This window comes from Ranitomeya imitator, chromosome 6 (genome assembly GCF_032444005.1).
Source record: "Ranitomeya imitator isolate aRanImi1 chromosome 6, aRanImi1.pri, whole genome shotgun sequence".
Classification (NCBI taxonomy): Eukaryota; Metazoa; Chordata; class Amphibia; order Anura; family Dendrobatidae; genus Ranitomeya; species Ranitomeya imitator.
The window spans coordinates 514,856,970-514,881,414 of record NC_091287.1 but is presented as its reverse complement, the minus strand read 5'-3'; the positions used below and the strand labels follow the sequence as shown (position 1 = coordinate 514,881,414).

Here is a 24,445-nt window from a genome sequence, read left to right as displayed (position 1 = left end):
TCTGTCACATGGGAAAAGCTCAGTCAATCTAGTAATCCGGCCAACTCTAGAGAATTTTTTTTCAAGTTGTATATCAAACACCTTGCAAGAAGTTACTCATTGCCTGGGATACAGGCCACCTCTGAGGCAGTAAGTAATTTTAGCAGTGAACTGTGCATTACAAAAATTAAAAATCCCTACATTATTGAAAACAGAAAGGATTTTTAATAAGCAATAAATTGTGTGTTTTTGTAAGCTCCCTACAGTTTTACCCACTTGATAAAATGAGACAACCTCTTTAATAGGAGCCAATGAAAGTAAAGTACACCAATGCCTTTAATGGAAATACCAATACAAATTATATCTGATCTTCATTGTTAAAGGGAAATTGTGTAAGTCTGAAATAGATGAACCGTTATACTAGCAACCATTTCATTTGGATATTTTTGAACAGCTAAAATAATAAAATAAAAAGTTATTTAAGGAAAAATGCAGATGTCACCGGCACACAAGGATAGGGTATGCGTGCAAGTTGGTTTTAGTTATATTGAATGAATCTAAATGAGAAATAGCACATAGCCTTCTTGCTGCCAGGTACTTTCCACTGGACTCCAAAATGAATCTTTCATAATGTAGTGCATTAAGGTCGAGGTTGCATTTTAAAGTAAAATATTGTGTTTCTCAGCTGGAAGTTAAAACCGTAAAAGCAGGAAACTCATTTCATAATTGCTAATGTAATCTATTTCACTCTTCTTGTAGGATACGGATAAATCCAGTCTTATAATCATATTCCAAAGCAAGGCTTAAATCATTCAAATTTAAGAGTTTAAAAGTTTTAACTTATGTAATAGAAAATTGTAGCTTTTTCTAAACTATATGTGTTAATTATTATTATTTATTTGTTGAGCACCATTGTTTTCAGGGTGCTCTACATGAGAAGGGGTTACATACAAGATAGTTTATTCATTGTCATCTATTTTTCTAACAATGATAGACTGGTGTGAAAAGGAAAGGTGAACATATGGATGGCTCACCGATGACAGTGTAGATCGAAATTGGATGAAAAATCTGAGTTTTTCTGGGTGAAACTAGATTTTTCATTTGCTCATCCGAACTTCATCTCTTTACAACTTTTAAAAAACTGACTATGCACTATAGATAGGGTGTGACAGGAGGGCAGCGAAGAACAGCTACCATACCTTTACCCAAATATGTTCACTCTGACATTACTAAGGATGTGTATCCTTGAAAAGTGTTCAATTCAAGTCCATGCAGATCTCTGAGTGTTATGCATGTGTTTTCTAGTCTATTGAAGGTTTTGCAGTACTTGAGATTCACTGGAAATCGATACAGGCATTTTTTTTTGTTTGACAAATTTGAAAGCATTTAGGGTATGTGCACGTCAGGATTTCTTGCAGAAATGTTCCCGACAAAAACCGGACATTTCCGCCAGAAATCCGCATGCGTTTTTTCACGCTTTTTCATGCGTTGTTGACGCGTTTTTTGTGCGTTTTTTTCTCAAATGCATAGAATAGCAGGAAAAACGCAGAAAATCCTCAAAATTAATGAACATGTTGCTTTTTTTTTTACCGCGATGTGTTTTTTTTTGTTAAAAAAAAAACGCATCATGTGCACAAAACATGCAGAATGCATTCTAAATGATAGGATGCATGATGTATGCGTTTTTAATGCATTTTTATTGCATTTTTACCGCAAAAAAAACTGAACTTGTGTACATAGCCTAACTGAATATGTGTGGCATTATAACAAAAAAACTTTTTAGGAATATATGTCACACAATAAGGGAGAGGTATTACAGGGGGGAGAATGACATATGTTTAGCAATTCTATACACACAACAAAGCAGCAGATGTATAGCAATAAATTACAATGGGGTAAAATGATCAATTCATTGTTTATGGTGTTAGGCCAGGGAGGTAATCACATATATAACATGCCATATGAAGAATGAATATTCAATGATGAAACCACAAGAAAAAAATAAACGGCTGTTCTTAGCTCAATATAAAGAATAAATTATGGAAAAGATAAAGCATCATTAAATAGCCATAATAATTAGGTAACACTTATTTATAACAATAATTTGATTTCAATAGAGCCAATGTATTCAGAAGCCCTTTACAATTAAGCGGGTAAAATGTATAGACAATAAAGTCATAACAAAGTAGCATATAGTTCAACAGTTCCAGGAAGAGTGAGGACCATGCTTATAAGTTTACAATCGGTAAGGGCAACGGAAAGGGGGTACAATAGATAAAAAGCACTTGTCATGTATGGTCCAGACATCATTACAATAAATACGGGTTTTAAAATGAGCTGCATTAGGCGATTATCAGCTAATATCGGTCTAAGTGCAGTTACCAAGTGCTATTATGTGTATGAAGGATGTGGTGGCAGATGAATAAGAGGAACAAGATTCTGAGGGAAATTTAGAAACGGAGAACAGGGAAGAGATCGGTTAGTGAAGTGTGGTGATAGGCCTCAAAGAGATGTGTTTTCAAAGCAACCTTAAAAATGTGGAGGCTAGATATTAATCAGTAGAGTGTAAGGAACAAAATTGAATTGTAAACGGTTAGGAAGAGAGATAGCGAATTAGACGATTACAGACCATGCATTTATAGATGAAGGGGAAATTAGAGACAGGTCTGGTAACTTCTTCTTCTGTGACAGTTTGAAAGGTGGAAAGTGAACCTGGGGTGCCCGAGGAATAGGGATACCAGTTATGAGGGTATTGGGCAAAAATGTCCTGATGGATAAGGTTGATTTTTTTGAGCAAATGATTGTGGCCAGATCGTCAGCACTGAGGTTTGAGAAGGGGTCTGTACTTTGGGGCTCAGGCAGGACTGGAAAGTTTCAGAGTCACTTTGGATTTTTGGCTAGACATACAATTACGGAGTTCTTAGATAAGCTTGTTTGACCAGATGGGAACAGAGTTACAAGTTTTGAGCATGAACTTATAATGGATGAAGTCTTATGCTAAAATTGATTTTCTCCATTGACGCTCAAAACACCTGGGGCATCGCTGGAAAAAATATGTTTGCAAGTCGGGCCAGGGATGTTGTTATCTGTGTCAAGACTTTCTGCATATATCAAGTGCAGCTTCATCCAGGGAACTTTATAATGTCTTATTATAATGTGACAAAGCTGTGGATTATTGATAAGCTGCTGGAAATTAATGGCACATAAATTTCTCCTCTATGTGTGGTAATTGGGGGTGTCCTGAGCTGGGTACCAGTTCTTGATAGAAAATGAAAGGAGGCTGTGGTCAGAGAACATGATAATGTTTAATCTTCTAGAATGTTACCAAACCCAACACGTACCTATTGTATATTCACTGACCTAAGAAAAGAAGTTAGTTATTTTTTCACTAAATCCGCCTAATTATTTATGTGATGTAGTGCAAGTGTATTAAAATGCTTACCAATTGCCATCTTCTACAGTTGCCTGCATCGCTCCACACCTCTTCTGGCTCATCTGACAGGTGTTCAGATTTGCAAACTCACACTGTGTGTTGCTAGACTTCTTTTTTGATTGAAGTTATTGAGAACCAAAATGAGGCTCTATAGACTTACATTAAGAAAGCGACCACAATTCACTTGTGTGAGTCTGCTAGTCTTTTTCTCAGGTCACCTGGACCAGAAATTAACTGGGGAAAAGTGCAATCGGTAAATGCTTTAATACACTTGTACTAAATGATTTGAAAATGTAGATCTTGTATAGGTGGCTCCAAATCACCACTAGTGGAATGTTATTATTTAAAGAATAATTGCATTTTTCTAAAACTTTTGATATTTTATAGTGACATGTCAGAAGTTTTGATTGTTAGTGTTCAGGGTGTTATGGTTCATACTAATTGCTGAAATGAAGGAGCAGAAACATTCAGGCCAAATTTGTGTTCCCATTCAAATCTTTCCAGCTCATCTCATGTAGGTGGGATTAGATAAGGATGGACTCATAGACTTTTATGAGAATTTCAGCAAAATACAACAAGCAAAACACAGAGATGGAAATACACCATAACCAATGGACCAAGTAAATCCTGATGAACTCACTAAATAAATTCCAACAAATCAGCATAAATCCAGTGTAGAAAGGTATAAAATATATATTTTATTTGATAATATTAAAAATCAGAGATACCTCAACTACTAGATATAAATGCTAAAATACATATCCAGACCGACCGGACATGTATGTAAAAAATATCAAACCACAGTCGTGGCAGCAAAGGACCATCAGACAACATCACTTAATATAGCAGACAATACATAGAACACATACCACTGACAATGGTCATCTAACCTTAGATGATTCGTTATTGAAAGAATTAACTATCTGGTTGAAACTTGCTCCTGTATTATGTCAAGCCAATGACAAAAAGAGAAAATTAATTGGCACAATCTCACCAGCCTGTCATATAAGAGAATGGGGGTCCTCATCCATCAGTCAATGTCTCAAAAACTTGTCAGTATGGCAGGATGGGGGACGGGGACTATATTAAGCCCTGTAAGACTATACTAGCTCTATTGACCCTAAGACTCCTGCCCTGATAAGGGCAATCCACAGCTTACCCTGGATTGAAGTCACCCGAAAAGAGCCACACGTGCATCCTGTTGCATTTCTATCATTCAGGGTCATCAAGAGATGCAAATCATATTACACAAAAAACAAGGGCTAAGATACCAGCCTTACAGTGGTGGAAATAGCACACATAACTCTGGTATAGTCTCAGTCTCGTTGGGGATTTTTTAGGGTCAGATCTGTAGAAAGGTCAGCTGTGAACTGCCTTAGACAGAGCAGGAGTCTTGAGGTCCAGTGTTGTCTCACAGGGGTCCCATTGACCTGAGTCCCAAGGGGAGGGATGCCGCTCATCATCACTCAATATCATAAAAATTTGTGTTAGGTGTCGCATTCCTGCTGCTGCACAGGGGAAATCTTGAACCATGTTTGCTGCGGTCTCCCATTCTCCTCCAGCCGCAGGGGAACCTGCTCAGTGGAGATGTCGGTCCCAGTGTCTGGCTCAGCCTGATACTGTGCGAATGGTTACTGTTGCCTTTCCAGGCTCTGCCCTTGTAGCCAGCACTGGTCAGCGGCGAGCAGGATTTTCTGGGACTAAGTCCTGCTTTTCACGCACTGACCATGCCCATGGGAGGTCCTCTCATTGGAGGTCGGGGGTCACATGCTCAGGCCCTGTTGCAGCTCCTATTGGTCCACCAGGAAGGTCCTGTAGAGCTGCAACTATAAAAGGTCTGCATGGCCACACAGCCATGCGCTAGTATCAAATGTGTTTGGTTTATGCCAGTGGATACTATACCACTCTATACATATGTGGTTTGAGGCTGTAGCTTTGGGACTGTACACTCAGGCAGGCAGCTAGCATCAGTGGGGGCAATTAGCTTTGACTTAGCATCTGGTTCCTTCATGTGTGCGGTTAGCACAGAAGAGTTCCAGAGCAAGCACAACCAGTAGTTAGGGTAATAGTTTTGTGTACAGCGTGACACTGAGTCAACAGAGATCGCTTCCAGTTCACATGGGGTAAAGCTTAACCCACATGTGAGCTCAGAGGTTATCCGCCATTACTTTGCAGCAGATATCTCTGCACGGTGGACCCCGGGCTGCGAACGCACCTTGTAGCTACCTATCTATACTTGGTGCATTCCGCTAGCCCTAACAATTTGTCTATATCGCAGTATGGGTCCAGCGGTACAGACAAATTCTTATGATATTGAGTGATGAGCGAGGACCCCAGTTCTTCTGTATATGACTGGCTGATGAGATTGTTACAACAATTTTCTATTTTTCACCTTTTGCCACTGGAAAGAAGCAATACAGGACAGGATTAGGTTACAACCAAATAGTCAATTTTTTTTTAACAAATCATCCAAGGTTGTATGACCATTTTCAGTTGCATGTGTTCTATTCATTGTTTGCTATATTAAATGATGTTGTCTGTTGTTCCTTTGCAGCCATCACTGTGGTTTGATCTTTTTCACATACATGTCTGGTTGGTCCGGACATGTACTTTAACATATCTATCCAATACTTGTGGTATCTTTGATTTTTTTTTTTAATTTTACGAAATAAAAGTTATATTTTATACCAATTTAAACTCACTTTATGCTGATTTGTTGTAATCTAGCCAAATCACAGAAAGGGGTACATCACTTGACTTTTTTGTCTCAGAGATCAAAAGAAGTTTTATCACCCAGAGCCTTGGCAATTAAAAGGTAGAACATGTCACTATGACAAATCAAAGCTGTATGAAAATTACTCTAGGTATCATAACTATTTTAAATGCATTTTCTGAAAAAGAAACACAGAGTTCTGGCCACAATAAAGATGTATTGTGAAATGATTAGGCAATCTTTGATCTAGTAATAAAATTGTTTTCTGTTTAACCCCATGTGTTCTTAGGTAAGAAGATTGCATTACATACAGAAAATCTAATCTAATATTCATTTTCTCTATCTCATTTTCAGCTCCATGTGGTGGACATTTTTCAGCTCCAAGTGGAGTCATACTTTCTCCCGGGTGGCCTGGCTACTATAAAGACTCTCTGAATTGTGAATGGGTGATTGAAGCAGAACCTGAACGCTCCATTAAAATTACATTTGAAAGGTCAGGACTCCTTTAAGCATTATATTTCTTTCCTCATTAGAGCAATAATGTATAATAAATAATTCTGTTGTGTATATATACAGAAGCTGCAGTAGATTTCCCAAAGTGCTTTTATGCTGAAATGGGGATTAACTCATGTAGACCATAGTTGACCCTACTTAACCTTAAGTAATCTCACGATTATGGTTTTCTTCGTTTTCTCCTAAAGCCATAGAAATATCAGATTATTCAATTTTGATTGTATTAAAGCTTGCATGTATTGATATTAGAAACCAGATGCTTTTAATAAACGTGGAGCCAAGTAAGATGTATCATGAAATTATGTGGAGCTTTGCTCTCAAAAACTAAAGATCTTAATGCAAAGGAGATTATCTGTCCAGATCAAGTTATGCAGGCCATTAAGCAATTGCAGTTGTTTTTTTTATATAAAAAACACTTTTCATCTATTTCCTTTCTAGAATTGTTGAAATTATTAAAATTTTATCTAGATGTACTTAAGATACAAATGAGGGAGTGCGGCAGAGGACGTTTAGTAGTAAGTCAATGATAGAAGAAGCTAGGACAGTTGGAATGGTGTCTCAATCTCCTTGGGTCTAATCCTTCTGGACACAACAAACTGTTTAAACGTTCATGTAAAATGCAAATGTGGCGGCTCGTTTCTTGAGAATATCCTGAATTATTAAAGTTTTATTGTGTAAGGATATGTGTTATGACCATCAAAAGGTGTTTTTACACTTTCAGAAAACCTGTCTCCAGGTATAATTTGTTTAAACACAAAAAAAAAACTGTGCTTTGGATGTAAAAGTCCGAGGAATTGACTTTAGCACTAAAAAGGAAAAAAAATTAAAACATATCTTTTACTGTGGATTTTTAAAAAAAAAAATCATAGTGTTGGAAAAAGGAATAAAAAAGATTAGGATCTATAAGTTTAAACTGTTTGGGTTAGCAAACCTTATTCATAGTTATGGATAGCTTTGAATAAAGGTTGCTAACCTCAAAAGTGTAAGCTTATTTTTTTTAATTTCTTACACTTTTGTCACAAGGTGACTGTGGGATAACAAATGAGCTTCTACAGTGATCCTAAGTCTAGGGGCCCTCAGGATTACCCCTGATAGTGGGGATGCCTGGGCCTCCTTCCACACTATGATCATGAGTAGCACTAGTCTGATAAGTGAATGAGGAGAACATAAATAAGACAGTCATGACAAAACAGACTCACAGTCACTCAGCACTTTCACAGGGAAAAACACTAAAGGCCCCTTCACATTAAGCGACGCTGCAGCGATACCGACAACGATCCGGATCGCTGCAGCGTCGCTGTTTGGTCGCTGGAGAGCTGTCACACAGACAGCTCTCCAGCGACCAACGATGCCGGTAACCAGGGTAAACATCGGGTAACTAAGCGCAGGGCCGCGCTTAGTAACCCGATGTTTACCCTGGTTACCATGCTAAAAGTAAAAAAAAACAAACACTAGAAACTTACCTACCACTGTCTGTCCTCCAGCGCTGCGCTCTGCTTCTCTGCTCTCCTCCTGTACTGGCTGTGAGCCGGAAAGCAGAGCGGTGACGTCACCGCTCTGCTTTCCAGCTCACAGCCAGTACAGGAGGAGTGCAGAGCACAGCGCTGGAGGACAGACAGTGGTAGGTAAGTATGTAGTGTTTGTTTTTTTTACTTTTAGCATGGTAACCAGGGTAAACATCGGGTTACTAAGCGCGGCCCTGCGCTTAGTTACCCGATGTTTACCCTGGTTACCAGTGAAGACATCGTTGGATCGGTGTCACACACGCCGATCCAGCGATGTCAGCAGGAGTCCAGCGACGAAATAAAGTTCTGGACTTTATTCAGTGACCAACGATCTCCCAGCAGGGGCCTGATCGTTGGTCGCTGTCACACATAACGATTTCATTAACGATATCGTTGCTACGTCACAAATAGCAACGATATCGTTAACAATATCGTTATGTGTGAAGGTACCTTAAGGTGCAGAAGCGTTAAGCCTGTGAGGCAACAAAGTAACATAAAGATACCAAGGGAAAAGGAAAGGCTTCACCAAACACTGCTTGTAAAATCTTTTGAATAACCTTCAGTTATCAAGGAGGGGTCCACCTCTACAGACCAGAATAAACTAACTATAGCTGGCATTACCTGCATAGTAAAGCCAGGTTATATAGAAGGAGCAAAGACATGACTGATTCTCCCACAGCTAATGGGATTAACAAGATTAGCTCAGCAAACATTTTACACTTGCTAACCTGCCTAGGGGCTGCAGCTCTTTGAGTCACCCTAGGCTGACCATAGCTATCAATAGAGTAAAGGTACTGTCACATTAAGCGACGCTGCAGTGATATAGACAACGATGCCGATCGCTGCAGCGTCGCTGTTTAGTCATAGTGTGGTCGCTGGAGAGCTGTCACACAGACAGCTCTCCAGTGACCAACGATGCCGAAGTCCCCGGGTAACCAGGGTAAACATCGGGTTACTAAGCGCAGGGCCGCGCTTAGTAACCCGATGTTTACCCTGGTTAAAATTGTAAATGAAAAAAAAAAAACACATACTCACATTCTGGTGCCTGTCACGTCCCCCGGCGTCTGCTTCCCTGCATTCCTCCTGCATCCTGTGTAAGCGCCGGCCGTAAAGCAGAGCGGTGATGTCACCGCTGTGCTCTGCTTTACGGCCGACGCTGACACAGGATGCAGGAGGAGTGCAGGGAAGCGGACACCGGGGGACGTGACAGGCACCAGAATGTGAGTATGTAGTGTTTTTTTTTTTTACATTTACAATGGTAACCAGGGTAAACATCGGGTTACTAAGCGCGGCCCTGCTCTTAGTAACCCAATGTTTACCCTGGTTACAAGTGAAGACATCGCTGGATCGGCGTCACACACGCCGATTCAGCGATGTCAGCAGGAGATCCAGCGACAAAATAAAGTTCTGGCCTTCTAGCTCCGACCAGCGATGTCACAGCAGGATCCAGATTGCTGCTGCGTGTCAAACACAACGATATCGCTATCCAGGATGCTGCAACGTCACGGATCGCTATCGTTATCATTCTAAAGTTGCTCAGTGTGAAGGTACCTTTAGAAGGAAGAGTGTAAGAATGTTTGGTTTTTTTTAAAATCCACAGTAAAAGTTAGGTTTTCATGTTTTTCTTTTTGGTGCTGGTCCTGCTGGAGTCTAACCCTTGGGCTTTTTCTTCCATTAGTACCCAGAAGCCAGTCCAGTGTTTTCTCCACACTCGCTGCACCACACCTCGACCAGAGAAAGTTTTTTTCAGGGGCTTTGTTGCTTAGAATCTTATGGCTTCTTTTTGTATCGAATAATGAGCTGAGTATAGCTTAATCTATATACAATTTTCTGCTTAAAACCTTTTACTTTACTCACAGTCCCCAGGTCCAAGGCTGAACGTTCACAATTGACCTGGTGTCTATTATTATCTGCAGGACTAACATCTTGTTGGCAGAACTGCAGCAAATCAGTGAGCTCAAAAGCTCTGCCAGAGAATAGAGCATAAGCTGGTCAGAATCGCTGACCTTACTGATTGGCTGTAATGCTGCCAATGTGACATCGGCATTACAGGTAATAACAGACTCCACCTGGGAAGTGTGTGTAAAGCATAGATTGCTTGTTACTTCAAACAATCTGTGACTGGGGACAGTGGTTTTCTGTAACTGGTTATACAATTCTTACACTTATGTCATATTAGTGGGACACCTCTCTCCAATGGGTCATACACATTGGACTAATATTTTACAGTTTGGGCGTACCCTATCAACTACTTTTCCTGCTGCTTGTTTTGCCTATATCAAATAAAAAATTAATTTTGCTTAATCCTTTGTTCCCATGAGAGGTAAGCTGCCAACAGAGTTGTCTGACAGCACACTCCTTATGCATGTATATGGTGAAATCCAGAGGAATAGCTGTTATATAAATGAGTATTCTTCAGCCTACAGTTCCTGCATGTGCATTGCCATCATAAAAGGAAATGTATCATGAAGAAATTACCTCTTGGTTTGCTGTATTTTAAAAAAGAATTGGAAATGTTTTTTTTTCATCTTGTGATGTGCATTAAAGTATCAAGAATAAATGAGTAATCCTACAATTTTTGAATTGGCCACTGGGGCTAGACTCCTACTTCCTCTTCATTAAGGAAGAGTTTTCAGCAGATTCCTTATCATCAGAAGAAGGATTACAATGACAGGTAACACCCCTACACACATTAACAAAACCCACAGAATCAACCATTAATAAATTGATGATGTCACAGCTCCCACTGCTGCTCCTACCTACAAAATTACATTTGCATATGTTCATTAGATGGTTCACCACAAAAGACATTATCAAGGTATGACCATTGTGGTTCATGGTACATATGTTTTTTCCTGAAACAATAATAAGCTCAAGTTTAATCATCTGGGTTTTCCAATACCAAAGTGCAATCAGTTGTCTGTGGGTGGGTATATATGTACAAAAGCGGATTCTGAATGTGCTCTGTGATCAAAAGAAAAATAGTTTGGTAGGTATAAAAAGACCAATGAAATTAAATTACTACATTATCACTTTTTTAACTACCCTCTATAGATTTCAAACTGAACTTAATTATGACGTGTTGGAAGTACATGATGGACCGAACTTGTTATCACCGCTTGTGGGATCTTATAATGGCACCCAAGTCCCACAATTTCTATTCAGTAGCTTGAATTACCTTTACCTCCTCTTCACTACAGACGACAGTCGATCTAATAATGGATTTAAGATACATTATGAAAGTAAGTACCATGCATATTGACAAAAAAATAAAAACATGTATACAGTATAGATTATAACAATGCTACTCATTTGTGAGCGGGAGGTGGTAAAATGGTATATTTTAAAGTGGGGCTGGTTTATTTCACTTCTTGTAAACGGCAACACAGGAAAACTTAAATACAGCTCTTATCCAGCTCAAAGTTAAACATAAAGTAAAAAGTCCGTAGTGCAGGTTCACCTGCTCGGGTTAGAGTCCTTCTTAGTCCTTTGGAAAAGGTATACAATCCTGGAGGTCTGCCCACCTCCACACACAGACTATGTATGAGACAAACATGTACCAATGTGAACCACACCTTGGGGTGGAGATATGGTAAGTGGCCGTCCCACCCGACTCTTCACTGCTCATATGAAACCCATCTCTGTCAAGGCTGATTAACCCATCTTAGTACCATGTTTACCAGAGCATTACTCAAGGTTTACATGACAGAGTACACACACCTCTGTGGTGAAACATATCTCCCATCCACCTCCTTCAGCCTCCTAACAATATATAAATATGTGCATATACAGTATATACCAAGAGTGTGCAAAGCAGTCATCAAAGCAAAAGGTGGCTACTTTGAAGAACCTAGAATACAAGACATAATTTCAGTTGTTTCACACTTTTTTGTTAAGTATATAATTCCACATGTGTTAATTCATAGTTTTGATGCCTTCAGTGTGAATGTACAATTTTCATAGTCATGGAAATACAGAAAAATCTTTAAATGAGAAGGTGTGTCCAAACTTTTGGTCTGTACTGTATATATATATATATATATATATATATATATATACTGTTGGGAAAAAGTATTTAGTCAGCCACCAATTGTGCAAGTTCTTCCACTTAAAAAGATGAGAGAGGCCTGTAATTGACATCATAGGTAGACCACAACTATGAGAGTCAAAATGAGAAAACAAATCCAGAAAATCACCTTGTTTGCTTTGGCAAGATTTATTTTGCAAATTATGGTGAGAAATAAGCATTTGGTCATTAACAAAAGTTTATCTCAATATTTTGTTATATTTCCTTTGTTGGCAATGACAGAGGTCAAACGGTTTCTGTAAGTCTTGACAAGGTTGGCACACACTGTTGTTGGTATGTTGGCCCATTCCTCCATGCAGATCTCCTCTACAGCAGTGATGTTTTGGACCTGTCGCTGGGCAACGCAGACTTTCTATTCCTTCTAAAGGTTTTCTATGGGGTTGAGATCTGGAAACTGGCTAGGCCACTCCAGGACCTTCATATGCTTCTTATGACGCCACTCCTTCATTGCCCTGGAGGTGTGCTTGGGATCAGTATCATGTTGAAAGACTCATCCACATTGCATCTTCAATGCCCTTGCTGATGGAAGGAGGCTTGCACTCAAGATCTCACGATACATGGCCCCATTCATTCTTTCATATACACGGATCACTCATCCTGGTCCCTTTGCAGAGAAATAGCCCCAAAGCATGATGTTGCCACCCCCATGCTTCACAGTAGGGATGGAGTTCTTTGGATGCAACTCAGCTTTCTGTCTCCTCCAAACATGAAAATTATTGTTGCTTTCAAACAGTTCTACTTTGGTTTTATCAGACTATATAACATTCTCCCAATACTTTTTGGGATAATCCAAATGCTCTCTAGCAAACTTTAGACCAGACCGAACTTGTACTGGCTTAAACAGGGGGACACGTCTTGCACTGCAGGATCTGAGTCCCTGGCGGCGTAGTGTGTTACTGATGGTAGCCTTTGCTACGGTGGTCCCAGCTCTGTGCAGGTCATTCACTAGTTCCCCCTGTATGGTTCTGGGATTTTTGCTTACCGTTCTTGTGATCATTTTGACCCCATGGGGTGAGACCTTGCGTGGAGCCCCAGATCGAGGGAGATTATCAGTGGTCTTGTATGTCTTCCTTTTTTTTTATTATTGCCACCACAGTTGATTTCATCACACCAAGCTGCTTGCACATTGCAGATTCAGTCATCCCAGCCTGGTGCAGGGCTACGATTTTGTTTCTGGTGTCCTTTGACAGCTCTTTGGTCTTCACCATAGTGGAGTTTGGAGTGTGACTGTTTGAGGTTGTGGACAGGTGTCTTTTATACTGATAAAAAGTTCAAACACATGCCATTACTACAAGTAATGAGTGGAGGACAGAGGAGCCTCTTAAAGAAGAAGTTACAGGTCTGTCAGAACCAGAAATCGTGCATGTTTTTAGGTGACCAAATACTTATTTTACACCATAATTTACAAAATATATCTTACCAAATCAGATAAGGTGATTTCCTAGATTTGTTTTCTCATTTTGATTCTCATAGTTGTGGTCTACCTATGATGTCAATTACATGCCTCTCTCATCTTTCTAAGTGGGAGAGCTTGCACAATTGGTGACTGACTGAATTCATTTTCCCCACTGTATATATATATATATATATATATATATATATATATATATATATATATATATATATATATTAAATACTTATTTCTCACTGCAATATGCAAATAAATTCAAATAATTTATATACAGTGATTTTCTGGATTTTATTTTTTTATATTCTTTCTCTCAATGTTAAAATTAACCTACCATTAAAATTATAGTCTGTTCATGTCTTTGTCAGTGAGTAACCTTACAAAATCAGCAAGGGGTCAAATACTTATTTATCCCACTGTGTGTGTGTGTGTGTGTGTGTGTGTGTATATATATATATATATATATAAAACATTTATTACAAGAGGAGTGGGAAGGTGGGCAGAAAAATCTGTTGCTCACACAAGCCCTTCATCAGCAGCTATCTAAAATGTATGGTTCATATAGTGTCGTTAACAACAGTTTATAAAGCAAAGTCATTGTATGCAAAGATGCCAACTAAAGCTCTTTGCAGAATGGTCTATGCTCTGAAGCTAGAGGCTTTTTAAAGGGCATCGTGTATTAAAGGCAGCTAACTAATTTCAGATCCCAGACTATTCTATATATTAACATTCCATGCTCCCAATTCTCACTTTATCCAGCACGTCCAAAGGCATCCATCACTTCATAGCCAAATGTCATGTGACTGTCACTTTCCTCTATTAGAGTGCTACACAATTTGAAGGGAGGTATATCCATCAATTTGGGGCTCCCTATGGTCATGACATCAGCTAACCCTCTTTTACTTCTTCATAGACATACATATGACAGCATGAAAAAGATACAGTAGAAAGATCAGCAGATCGATAGATAGACAGAACAATCTTAGCAATATTTAATGTAAATATTTAATTAAGGCTCATAGTTAAATTGACTGTTCATTGCTGTTGATTTAGGTGTAACTGTGGATACCCATTCATGCTTGGACCCAGGAATTCCTGTACATGGTCATCGTTATGGCTATGACTTTTCTTTTGGATCTACTGTTTCCTTTGGATGTCAGGCTGGATATACACTAAGCCATGAAGAACCTTTGTTGTGTGAGAAGAATCATTGGTGGAGCCATCCCCTTCCAACTTGTGATGGTAAGAACTTAATGATCAACTTGATAAAGTAACCTTCATGAAAAGAGCAAGTGGTAAAGCACCAATGACATATATGTTTAAAAATAAAGTGGTTGTATAAGGCTGGAATAATATGACTAATTTCCTTGAGAAACAACACTGCCAATGTCGATGTTGCTCTCTGGTACTGCAGTTCAACATTATGATAGTTTATATTCAATATAATGTGATTGTAGGCTACTAAACATCAGACATAATCTTAAAGTCAAGGACTAGTCAAGGTTATGTTATAGTACTTACAGTAAGGCTCCTTTAGTTTCATATCTATGTTAATGTCCCATGATATTAAATATACGCTCAGTGACATAGATTCCTTTTGACATGTGTTTGAGAATAAGGCAAGGAATTATGAATGTCAGTCTAGTTTAAACATAGATCCAATAACTATTAAAAGTTTAAAGTTCTGGAGGGTCTAATATGATGACATAGTAATAAACTTTCATAAAAACATGCATTAATGAAAGTCATTAAATGAATACATAAGGAAAGGAAAGGATGGTGGCAGTAAAAAATAGCAGAGTGGCTGCCCACTTAAAAAATAAAAAACATCCGTTAGAGATGATTTTTTTTTTTTTTTAATTTTGTAAAAGATTTAATTTGTAACAAATTGATGTGCCATGATGCAGTACTGCAATGCCTCCAATTGCCCTGAAACCACGTGTAACAAACAGGCAATCCCCATGTGTGTTCAAGCTGTCTAGCAGCCGCAAATCATGCAGATGCATCGACATAAACTAAATCTCCGAGCACGCTGAAATACTCGGAGACCACCAGAGCATGCTCGAAGAAACCCGAGAAACGAGCACACTCACTCATCACTAGATTTTATACATAAAATAAGACACATAACTTATATGTCCACTTATACTAACTAACCAATAGCACCATAAAAAACAACACGTTAAGAGAAAGAAGATTGAGACAAAGATACGAGAAAAAACATATCTTTATTAAAGGGAATCAGTCAGTAAGATCAACCATCCTAAGCCGCCTATATGGGCATGCAGGTTATTGATTTGTCAAGACTTGTTGGCAAAGAAACAATTTACAGCCCAAACTAAGTAGTATTTTTGTGTATCATTTGGTATCCCTTTTCGGAGTGTCCATCATTTCATAAAGTAAAAATTTCTTGAAAAGATCATCATTGATCAGTCAATCTCAAAGTACCAACGTCTTACAGTCATTGAGTTACGGTAGTTAAGTTTACCTAAACAATTTTGATACAGTATGGCATTACACTTGGAGAAGTGATGCTAGTGACAATCTTGTAGAGGAGAAAAAGTGCCAAACCATTTATGATTAGAGATGGGTGAACCCAAAACAGAAAAATTTGGGGTCCGTACCAAACACCTAGTGTTCGTGCACGGATCCTGATCACAAACTTCCCCAGGAAGTCCATGTTACTATTCAGGTTTGGTGCCCTGAACATTGTCTGCTTCCCACCCTGTCATGTGCATGACAGTGCGAGAAACGCTGGCGGCTCTGATCGTCGATAAGATCATTACCTTCGATAAGAAAGCTGCGGTTCCCATGATGTCAGATGACAGCGTGAGCCAGCAGCTGTAACCAGCTGTTAAAGGGTTACCTCCAGTCACATGCGTTGACTTATGAGAGAGTATTACTCCTATTAGCCCACGGCTGCAGTTGTGATAACAGCAAGAGCAGGCACTGCTGATGAGAGAAATAATCAGCCAGCGCCTGTGCAATAAATAAATAAACAAAAAAAATTAATTGTGGTCTCTTCTATTTTCTATAACCAGCACAGGTAAAACTGACAGTTGTGGCGTGCAACCCTCAGCTGTCAGTTTTATCATGGCTGGATATCAAGAAAAGAGGGGTCTCATACTGTTTTTTAAAATTATTTATATAAATATTAAAAAAAAATGATGTTGGGCCCCAAAACAGCTGGATGATGGTATTCTTAGACTGGTGAGGGGCCATGGATATTGTCACCCCAGTCTAAGAATACCAGCCCTCAGCCACCCTACAAAAGGCATATCTATTAAATGTGCCAAGCCTGGTGCTTCGCCTGACTCTTACCACATGCATTGTTGTAGTGGCAAGTGGAGTAATGGTTGTGGGGTTGATGTCAGATGTTTTATGGCCACTGACATCAACTGCACAGGTTAGAAATGGAGCGACATCTATAACATGCCCCTATTACTAATCTCATAGATTTAAAAAAAATACACAGAATAAAATAATTTACTTGAAATAATGACACAGACTCATTTATTTGAAATGAAAATAAAAAAGCAAAGTTATAGATAGAGAAAAAAGCAGCAACACTGCATTTACCATATCATAAAAACCTAAGTCCTTTATTTAAGAAAGCTTTTCATGGACAAACTTTTTGAGGGCAGGACAAATGCAGTTATGCAGGTAAAAGAACGCCTTTGCCTGCATACCTGCATTCGTCCTGCCCTCAATAACCTTGTCCATGAAAGTTTTCTTAAATAAAGGACATACGTCATTGTCTAGTACTCATCTAAAGAGAGCACAAACACACATAGACCCACGTACACACATATGCATACATACATAGTCAAAACAGACACACACAAACAAATATCCACATATACACATTTATACACTATTATACAGACACATACACACATGCACACATACAGTGGGGCAAAAAAGTATTTAGTCAGTCAGCAATAGTGCAAGTTCCACCACTTAAAAAGATGAGAGGCGTCTGTAATTTACATCATAGGTAGACCTCAACTATGGGAGACAAACTGAGAAAAAAAAATCCAGAAAATCACATTGTCTGTTTTTTTAACAATTTATTTGCATATTATGGTGGAAAATAAGTATTTGGTCAGAAACAAACAATCAAGATTTCTGGCTCTCACAGACCTGTAACTTCTTCTTTAAGAGTCTCCTCTTTCCTCCACTCATTACCTGTAGTAATGGCACCTGTTTAAACTTGTTATCAGTATGAAAAGACACCTGTGCACAACCTCAAACAGTCTGACTCCAAACTCCACTATGGTGAAGACCAAAGAGCTGTCAAAGGACACCAGAAACAAAATTGTAGCCCTGCACCAGGCTGGGAAGACTGAATCTGCAATAGCCAACCAGCTTGGAGTGAAGAAATCAACAGTGGGAGCAATAACTAGAAAATGGAAGACATACAAGACCACTGATAATCTCCCTCGATCTGGGGCTCCACGCAAAATCCCACCCCGTGGGGTCAGAATGATCACAAGAACGGTGAGCAAAAATCCCAGAACCACGCGGGGGGACCTAGTGAATGAACTGCAGAGAGCTGGGACCAATGTAACAAGGCCTACCATAAGTAACACACTACGCCACCATGGACTCAGATCCTGCAGTGCCAGACGTGTCCCACTGCTTAAGCCAGTACATGTCCGGGCCCGTCTGAAGTTTGCTAGAGAGCATTTGGATGATCCAGAGGAGTTTTGGGAGAATGTCCTATGGTCTGATGAAACCAAACTGGAACTGTTTGGTAGAAACACAACTTGTCGTGTTTGGAGGAAAAAGAATACTGAGTTGCATCCATCAAACACCATACCTACTGTAAAGAAAGGTGGTGGAAAAATCATGCTTTGGGGCTGTTTCTCTGCAAAGGGGCCAGGACGACTGATCCGGGTACATGAAAGAATGAATGGGGCCATGTATCATGAGATTTTGAGTGCAAACCTCCTTCCATCAGCAAGGGCATTGAAGATGAAACGTGGCTGGGTCTTTCAACATGACAATGATCCAAAGCACACCGCCAGGGCAACGAAGGAGTGGCTTCGTAAGAAGCATTTCAAAGTCCTGGAGTGGCCTAGTCAGTCTCCAGATCTCAACCCTATAGAAAACCTTTGGAGGGAGTTGAAAGTCCGTGTTGCCAAGCGAAAAGCCAAAAACATCACTGCTCTAGAGGAGATCTGCATGGAGGAATGGGCCAACATACCAACAACAGTGTGTGGCAACCTTGTGAAGACTTACAGAAAACGTTTGACCTCTGTCATTGCCAACAAAGGATATATTACAAAGTATTGAGATGAAATTTTGTTTCTGACCAAATACTTATTTTCCACCATAATATGCAAATAAAATGATAAAAAAACAGACAATGTGATTTTCTGGATTTTTTTTTCTCAGTTTGTCTCCCATAGTTGAGGTCTACCTATGATGTAAATTAAAGACGCCTCTCATCTTTTTAAGTGGTGGAACTTGCACTATTGCTGACTGACTAAATACTTTTTTGCCCCACTGTACATACTGTACATATACATGCACACATATACACTCTGTATTACACAGACATATGCACACATGTGCACACATACATGCAAATACAGGCACACACTCATTGTCACTCTGTATTATACAGACACAAGCACAACACGCATATACATACACCTACACACAGACACAAACACGCATATACATACATGCACACACATACAGTCACATACACACACATACATACTAACAGACAAACGCACACACAGATACATAAGCACATATACACACACTTATACTCTGTATTACACAGACACATGCACACGAACGGATACATGCACCTACACATGCACAGACACACTGTAGAAATCGCAGGAACGCGGGATGCAGTGACGGACGGGAGGCAGAGCAAGGGTTAACAGGTTTATTTACAGGGAAAATACTCAACGCAGGGAGGTAAAGAGTTAAACAGTGTAAGTGGCAAAACTGAAGTACGACAGTACAAATGACAGCTCCTGCTGCGTACTCTATAGTGCCAGCAACGGCGGGCGCAGTGTCTTTACTAATGGGGTTCAGCACACAACAATACCCTGTCTTCTGGTGACAGTGGTCGGTCTCCGGTACCTTCCATTGCCCCTAGTCCATATACTATGGTGGCCAACTAACGGTGAGGGCTACCATCCTGTACGAGCCCAGCATGGCTCTACTAACATATGCTAGCAAGGTTAAGTCACAAGTGTCTGGGTTGTTATTAACTAGCACAGATAAGGGTAGCTGACAGTCACGCTCCTGTCTCTGTCAAGCAGCACACGTGCAATACTCAATATCCTCAAACGACTGGCACCTGGCTTTATGGCGGTCACCGGACACACACTGCTCCTCTATCTCTCTCTGGTCCCTGCTGTTGACGGCAGGCATCAGCAGTCGCTAGTCTGTGTGGTGCTGGTGCTCCCTGGACTGAGCACTCATCTCTTTGGCTGGGTTCTGCTCTATAAGCACGACTCTGCAAGACTCTGCTCTGCATGGCTTTGCTCTGCACGGCTCTCCCCAGGCAACGGAAGCTCCTTCTATACGGCCTGTCGCCAAGTCAGTTGTTGTGAATTCTGTTGTCGGGCTCCCTCCTGTGGTCATGAATGGTACTTCGGCTGGTTCTGTCCATGGACTTCCTCTGGTGGGTGTTTCTGAGTTTCCTTCCACAGGTGACAAGGTTAATTCGTTAGCTGGCTGCTCTATTTAACTCCACTTAGCTCTTTGCTCCATGCCACCTGTCAATGTTCCAGTATTGGTCTAGTTCACTCCTGGATCGTTCTTGTGACCTGTCTTCCCAGCTGAAGCTAAGTTCCAGCTTGTATTTCTTTGGTTTGCTATTTTTCTGTCCAGCTTGCTATTTTTATTGTTGTCTTGCTTGCTGGAAGCTCTGGGATGCAGAGGGAGCGCCTCCGCACCGTGAGTCGGTGCGGAGGGTCATTTTTGCGCCCTCTGCGTGGTCCTTTTGTAGGTTTTTGTGCTGACCGCAAAGTAACCTTTCCTATCCTCGGTCTGTTCAATAAGTCGGGCCTCACTTTGCTAAATCTATTTCATCTCTGTATTTGTATTTTCATCTTTACTCACAGTCATTATATGTGGGGGGCTGCCTTTTCCTTTGGGGAATTTCTCTGAGGCAAGGTAGGCTTATTTTTCTATCTTCAGGGCTAGCTAGTTCCTTAGGCTGTGCCGAGTTGCATAGGGAGCGTTAGGCGTAATCCACGGCTATTTCTAGTGTGTTTGATAGGATTAGGGATTGCGGTCAGCAGAGTTCCCACGTCCCAGAGCTTGTCCTTTATTATCAATAACTATCAGGTCATTCCGTGTGCTCTTTACCACCAGATCCATTATTGTCCTGACCACCAGGTCATTACAGTCAGTCCTCTCAGGTGGGGGAAGCAGACCATTCTGCGAGCTGATCACGTGATCAAACTACAAGTTTGCTAATAATTCTGCACATAGTGTATGCAAACACATACATGCATATACACACACATAATCTCTGTATTTTTAGACACATGTACACACGCTTTTTTATGTACACATACACACATGCATACGCACACAGTCGCACAGATTCAAACACACATACACACTTACACAAGAACATGCAAAATCACATACAAACACGTACCATACCTTTGCAACATGGAAAAGCAATAATAAAAAGTAAAAAAAAGAATAATTTTCACTGCACTTCTAGTCATCTGGATCTTTTCTGCCCGCAGTTCCTTTATCCAATCTCTTTTATTTTGTGATTACTCTTTTGTTCTCATAAACAGCTGCACCCATATCCCTTCATATTGCCTGGTATTGCATCTCAGCCTCCTTTAATTAATGGAAGCAAACTATTTCACCTTTATAATTGTATAATAATGATGATTAAAGGGAACCTGTCACCCCCCAGGTGTTTGTAACTAAAAGAGCCATCTTGTGCAGCACTAATGCTGCATTCTGACAAGGTTCTTTTAGCTTTTGTTCATTGCACTGCAGAAATAATCACTTTTGAATTTGGTCCCTCATGCTTGTGAAATCGCCAGGGAGGCAGGTCTTTCCCCCTCATCCAAACGCCTCCTAGCCGTCACTCTGCAAGAAGGGCGCCAACTCCTCAGTGTTATTCAGTTGTCCAGGCGCCTGCGCAGTCATATTCTGCCTTGGGCATGCGCAGTTCGTGCTGCCCGACAACTGACATCACTTGATGTCTTGTTTACTGCGCCTGCTTGCACGCGCGGCTCGAGATCCCGAGGGTGCACGCAGGCACAGTAAACAAAACATCAAGTGATGTCAGTTGTCGGGCAGCGCGAACTGTGCATGTCCAAGGCAGAATATGACCGCGCAGGTGCCTGGACAACTGAATAACACCGAGGAGGCGGCACCCTTCTCGCAGAGTGATGACTGGGAGGCGTTTGGATGAGGGGGGAAAGACCTGTCTTCCTGGTGATTTCACAGGTATGAGGGACCAAATTCAAAAGTGATTATTTCTGCAGTGCAACGAACAATAACTAAAGGAGCCACCTTGTCAGAATGCAGCATTAGTGCTGCACAAGATGGCTCTTTTAGTTACAAACGCCTGGGGGGGTGACAGGTTCCCTTTAAAACAGACATAATATTTTTTTAATCCATTTTTATTTTATGGTTCCTGATTTTCTGATTGTTACTGAGCATGGTATGGTGCCAGCCATCTTGCCTGATCTGTTATTACCAGCATTTAAACATATGTTTTATAGCAGCTATATGGACCGTAATCTGCAATAAGCAGCCTGTGATTTAACTCACTAAAGGGAAGTTATCATTAGGATAATACATCTCTAACTAATTGCATGTGTGTAAAGGCCCTTTAATGCTTATTTAATCCTAACCTTACATGTAGATTTTTATTTCAAAGTTTTAGTGAAATCCAGCATCTAAGTTTTAACCACAAGTGCAGTGGGGCGGGCAATGCACTTAGAACTCTCCTACCTCTCTTCCTATTTCCTGGCCATCACCAGCTTATGATCTTTGACTGTTTGTTGACTCATGTCTTGTAGACCTGCCTACCCTGCCGAAGATTTTGTGCAGGCTCCATCTTTGCCCCGAGATCTCCTTTTCAGAATGGCTAGTGTGTATGTGCAGTATGCTACTGATGTTGCTGCGAGAGACAGACTATTGATCTGCCCATGCGCCACTTTCTCTTAGGAACCCCTTCACACATCTGTATAAAAGACGTACTTTAAAAACTGGTATCGGTGTCTTCAGTGTGTCATCCATTCTTCTGTTTTTACCATCAGTGTCATCAGTGTTCTTTCAGCTTGAAGAAAGAAAGAAATGACAAAGTGTTAAACAAGGGAAGCACTCAGATGGCACATGGATTGTACACTGATGCTATCTGTGTGCTGTATGTGTTTTTCACGGGCCTACAGACTTGTATTGGCCCGTGTCATCCATACTGCAAGAAAAAAATTGACATGTTTCCATGTGTTTTTCACAGACACACGGCCCTTGTATAAACATGTACATGTGCACAGCAGCATACATTATGGGTATGTGTGGTATCAGTGAAAACGATGGATATAACACGTGCGTTCAACGCAGATGTGTGAAGGAGGCTTTATGAGAAGGCTTCAGGCAATAATTGTACCTGTGCAAAATTTTGGGCAGAGATATCAGTTCACTGAGACAAGAGAGACCTGTCTATAAAGTACTGACAGCGGGTAGTGGATATTGAAAGAGGCAGGGGAGCTGTAAGTGCTGTGCACTCCCCGTTGCACTTGTCGTTAAAACTTAACGAGTAATAGTATTTCATTTTTTGGTTATTTTCATGAGTAGGAAATAAAAATGAAAGCTACTGTTACTCCTAAAATTTTGGATGTCTCTATAGCTTCAAAATCAGATTCTGCAGGCAAGGTCGGCATTTAATAAGCATGAGTAAGGGGTATAGTATCCTGATGACAGGTTCCCTTCAATATCTATTGAAAAGCCCCCTAAGCATGCTAGAATATGTGTATAGGGAGGTTATTTGCAGGGAGGGGGAGGAGGTGAGCTGTGTCTATCATCTATTATGAATGGTGAATTCTTCCTATGTTACTTATAAATACGGTAGGTGCTACCTATCATTAATATCTTGTCTGTGTGCTGAGAAATGATCTCTTCAGAACAGAAAGGTTCAACCCGTTAGATTTAGTTTCCAGAAAAAAGCAATAATTTATCAGTTGGATAAACACTCCTGAGCCGACGATATGGGAATGCAGGTCATAGGAAGCTGAATAAAATGATACCTTGGTATTTGAGATCCGATATCTTTTTCCATAGAAATCAAAAATGTCCTTAATGTTTAGCTAAGATCTATGGGCAGGACATAGATCTCCCAGAGAATCTGCCTCCAGAGCTTATTTTAAATGAGAGTGGGTATTACCAGTTTGAGACATGTAATGACTGACAGTCTTCTTCTGATCTGCATGTCTCAAACATGTAACGCCCCCTTCCATTTACAATAAACTCTGGAGGCAGATTGTCAGGGAGATCTATGTCCGACCCATAGATCTTAACAGCTAATTTATATATTAAGAAAAACATAGATTTCTCTGGAACAAAACATTTAATCATAGATAACAAGGTATCATTTTATTTATCTTTCTATGACCTGCATACCCATATAGACAGCTTAAGAGAGTTGATCCTATTGACGTTCCCCTTAAATATAGATAATGACATATTATTCTGATGACACATTTATTTTATATTCCCATAAGTACAAGATTGCATAAAAAACTTTTTTTTTTAGCTTATGCAGACTAGTGATGAGCGAGTGTACTCGTTGCTC

The 24,445-nt window shown here is 40.1% G+C and overlaps 1 protein-coding gene across 1 annotated transcript in view; it reads left to right on the top strand.

Moving 5' to 3' along the window:
• Positions 1 to 24,445, top strand: part of CSMD3 (CUB and Sushi multiple domains 3) — a 2,093,798-nt gene that overhangs the window by 1,278,151 nt on the left and 791,202 nt on the right. The window contains exons 17-19 of the mRNA XM_069731799.1: positions 6,480 to 6,618; positions 11,198 to 11,385; positions 14,692 to 14,880. Coding sequence (XP_069587900.1) covers positions 6,480 to 6,618; positions 11,198 to 11,385; positions 14,692 to 14,880 — 516 coding nt within the window. The remainder of the gene's footprint in view (positions 1 to 6,479; positions 6,619 to 11,197; positions 11,386 to 14,691; positions 14,881 to 24,445) is intronic.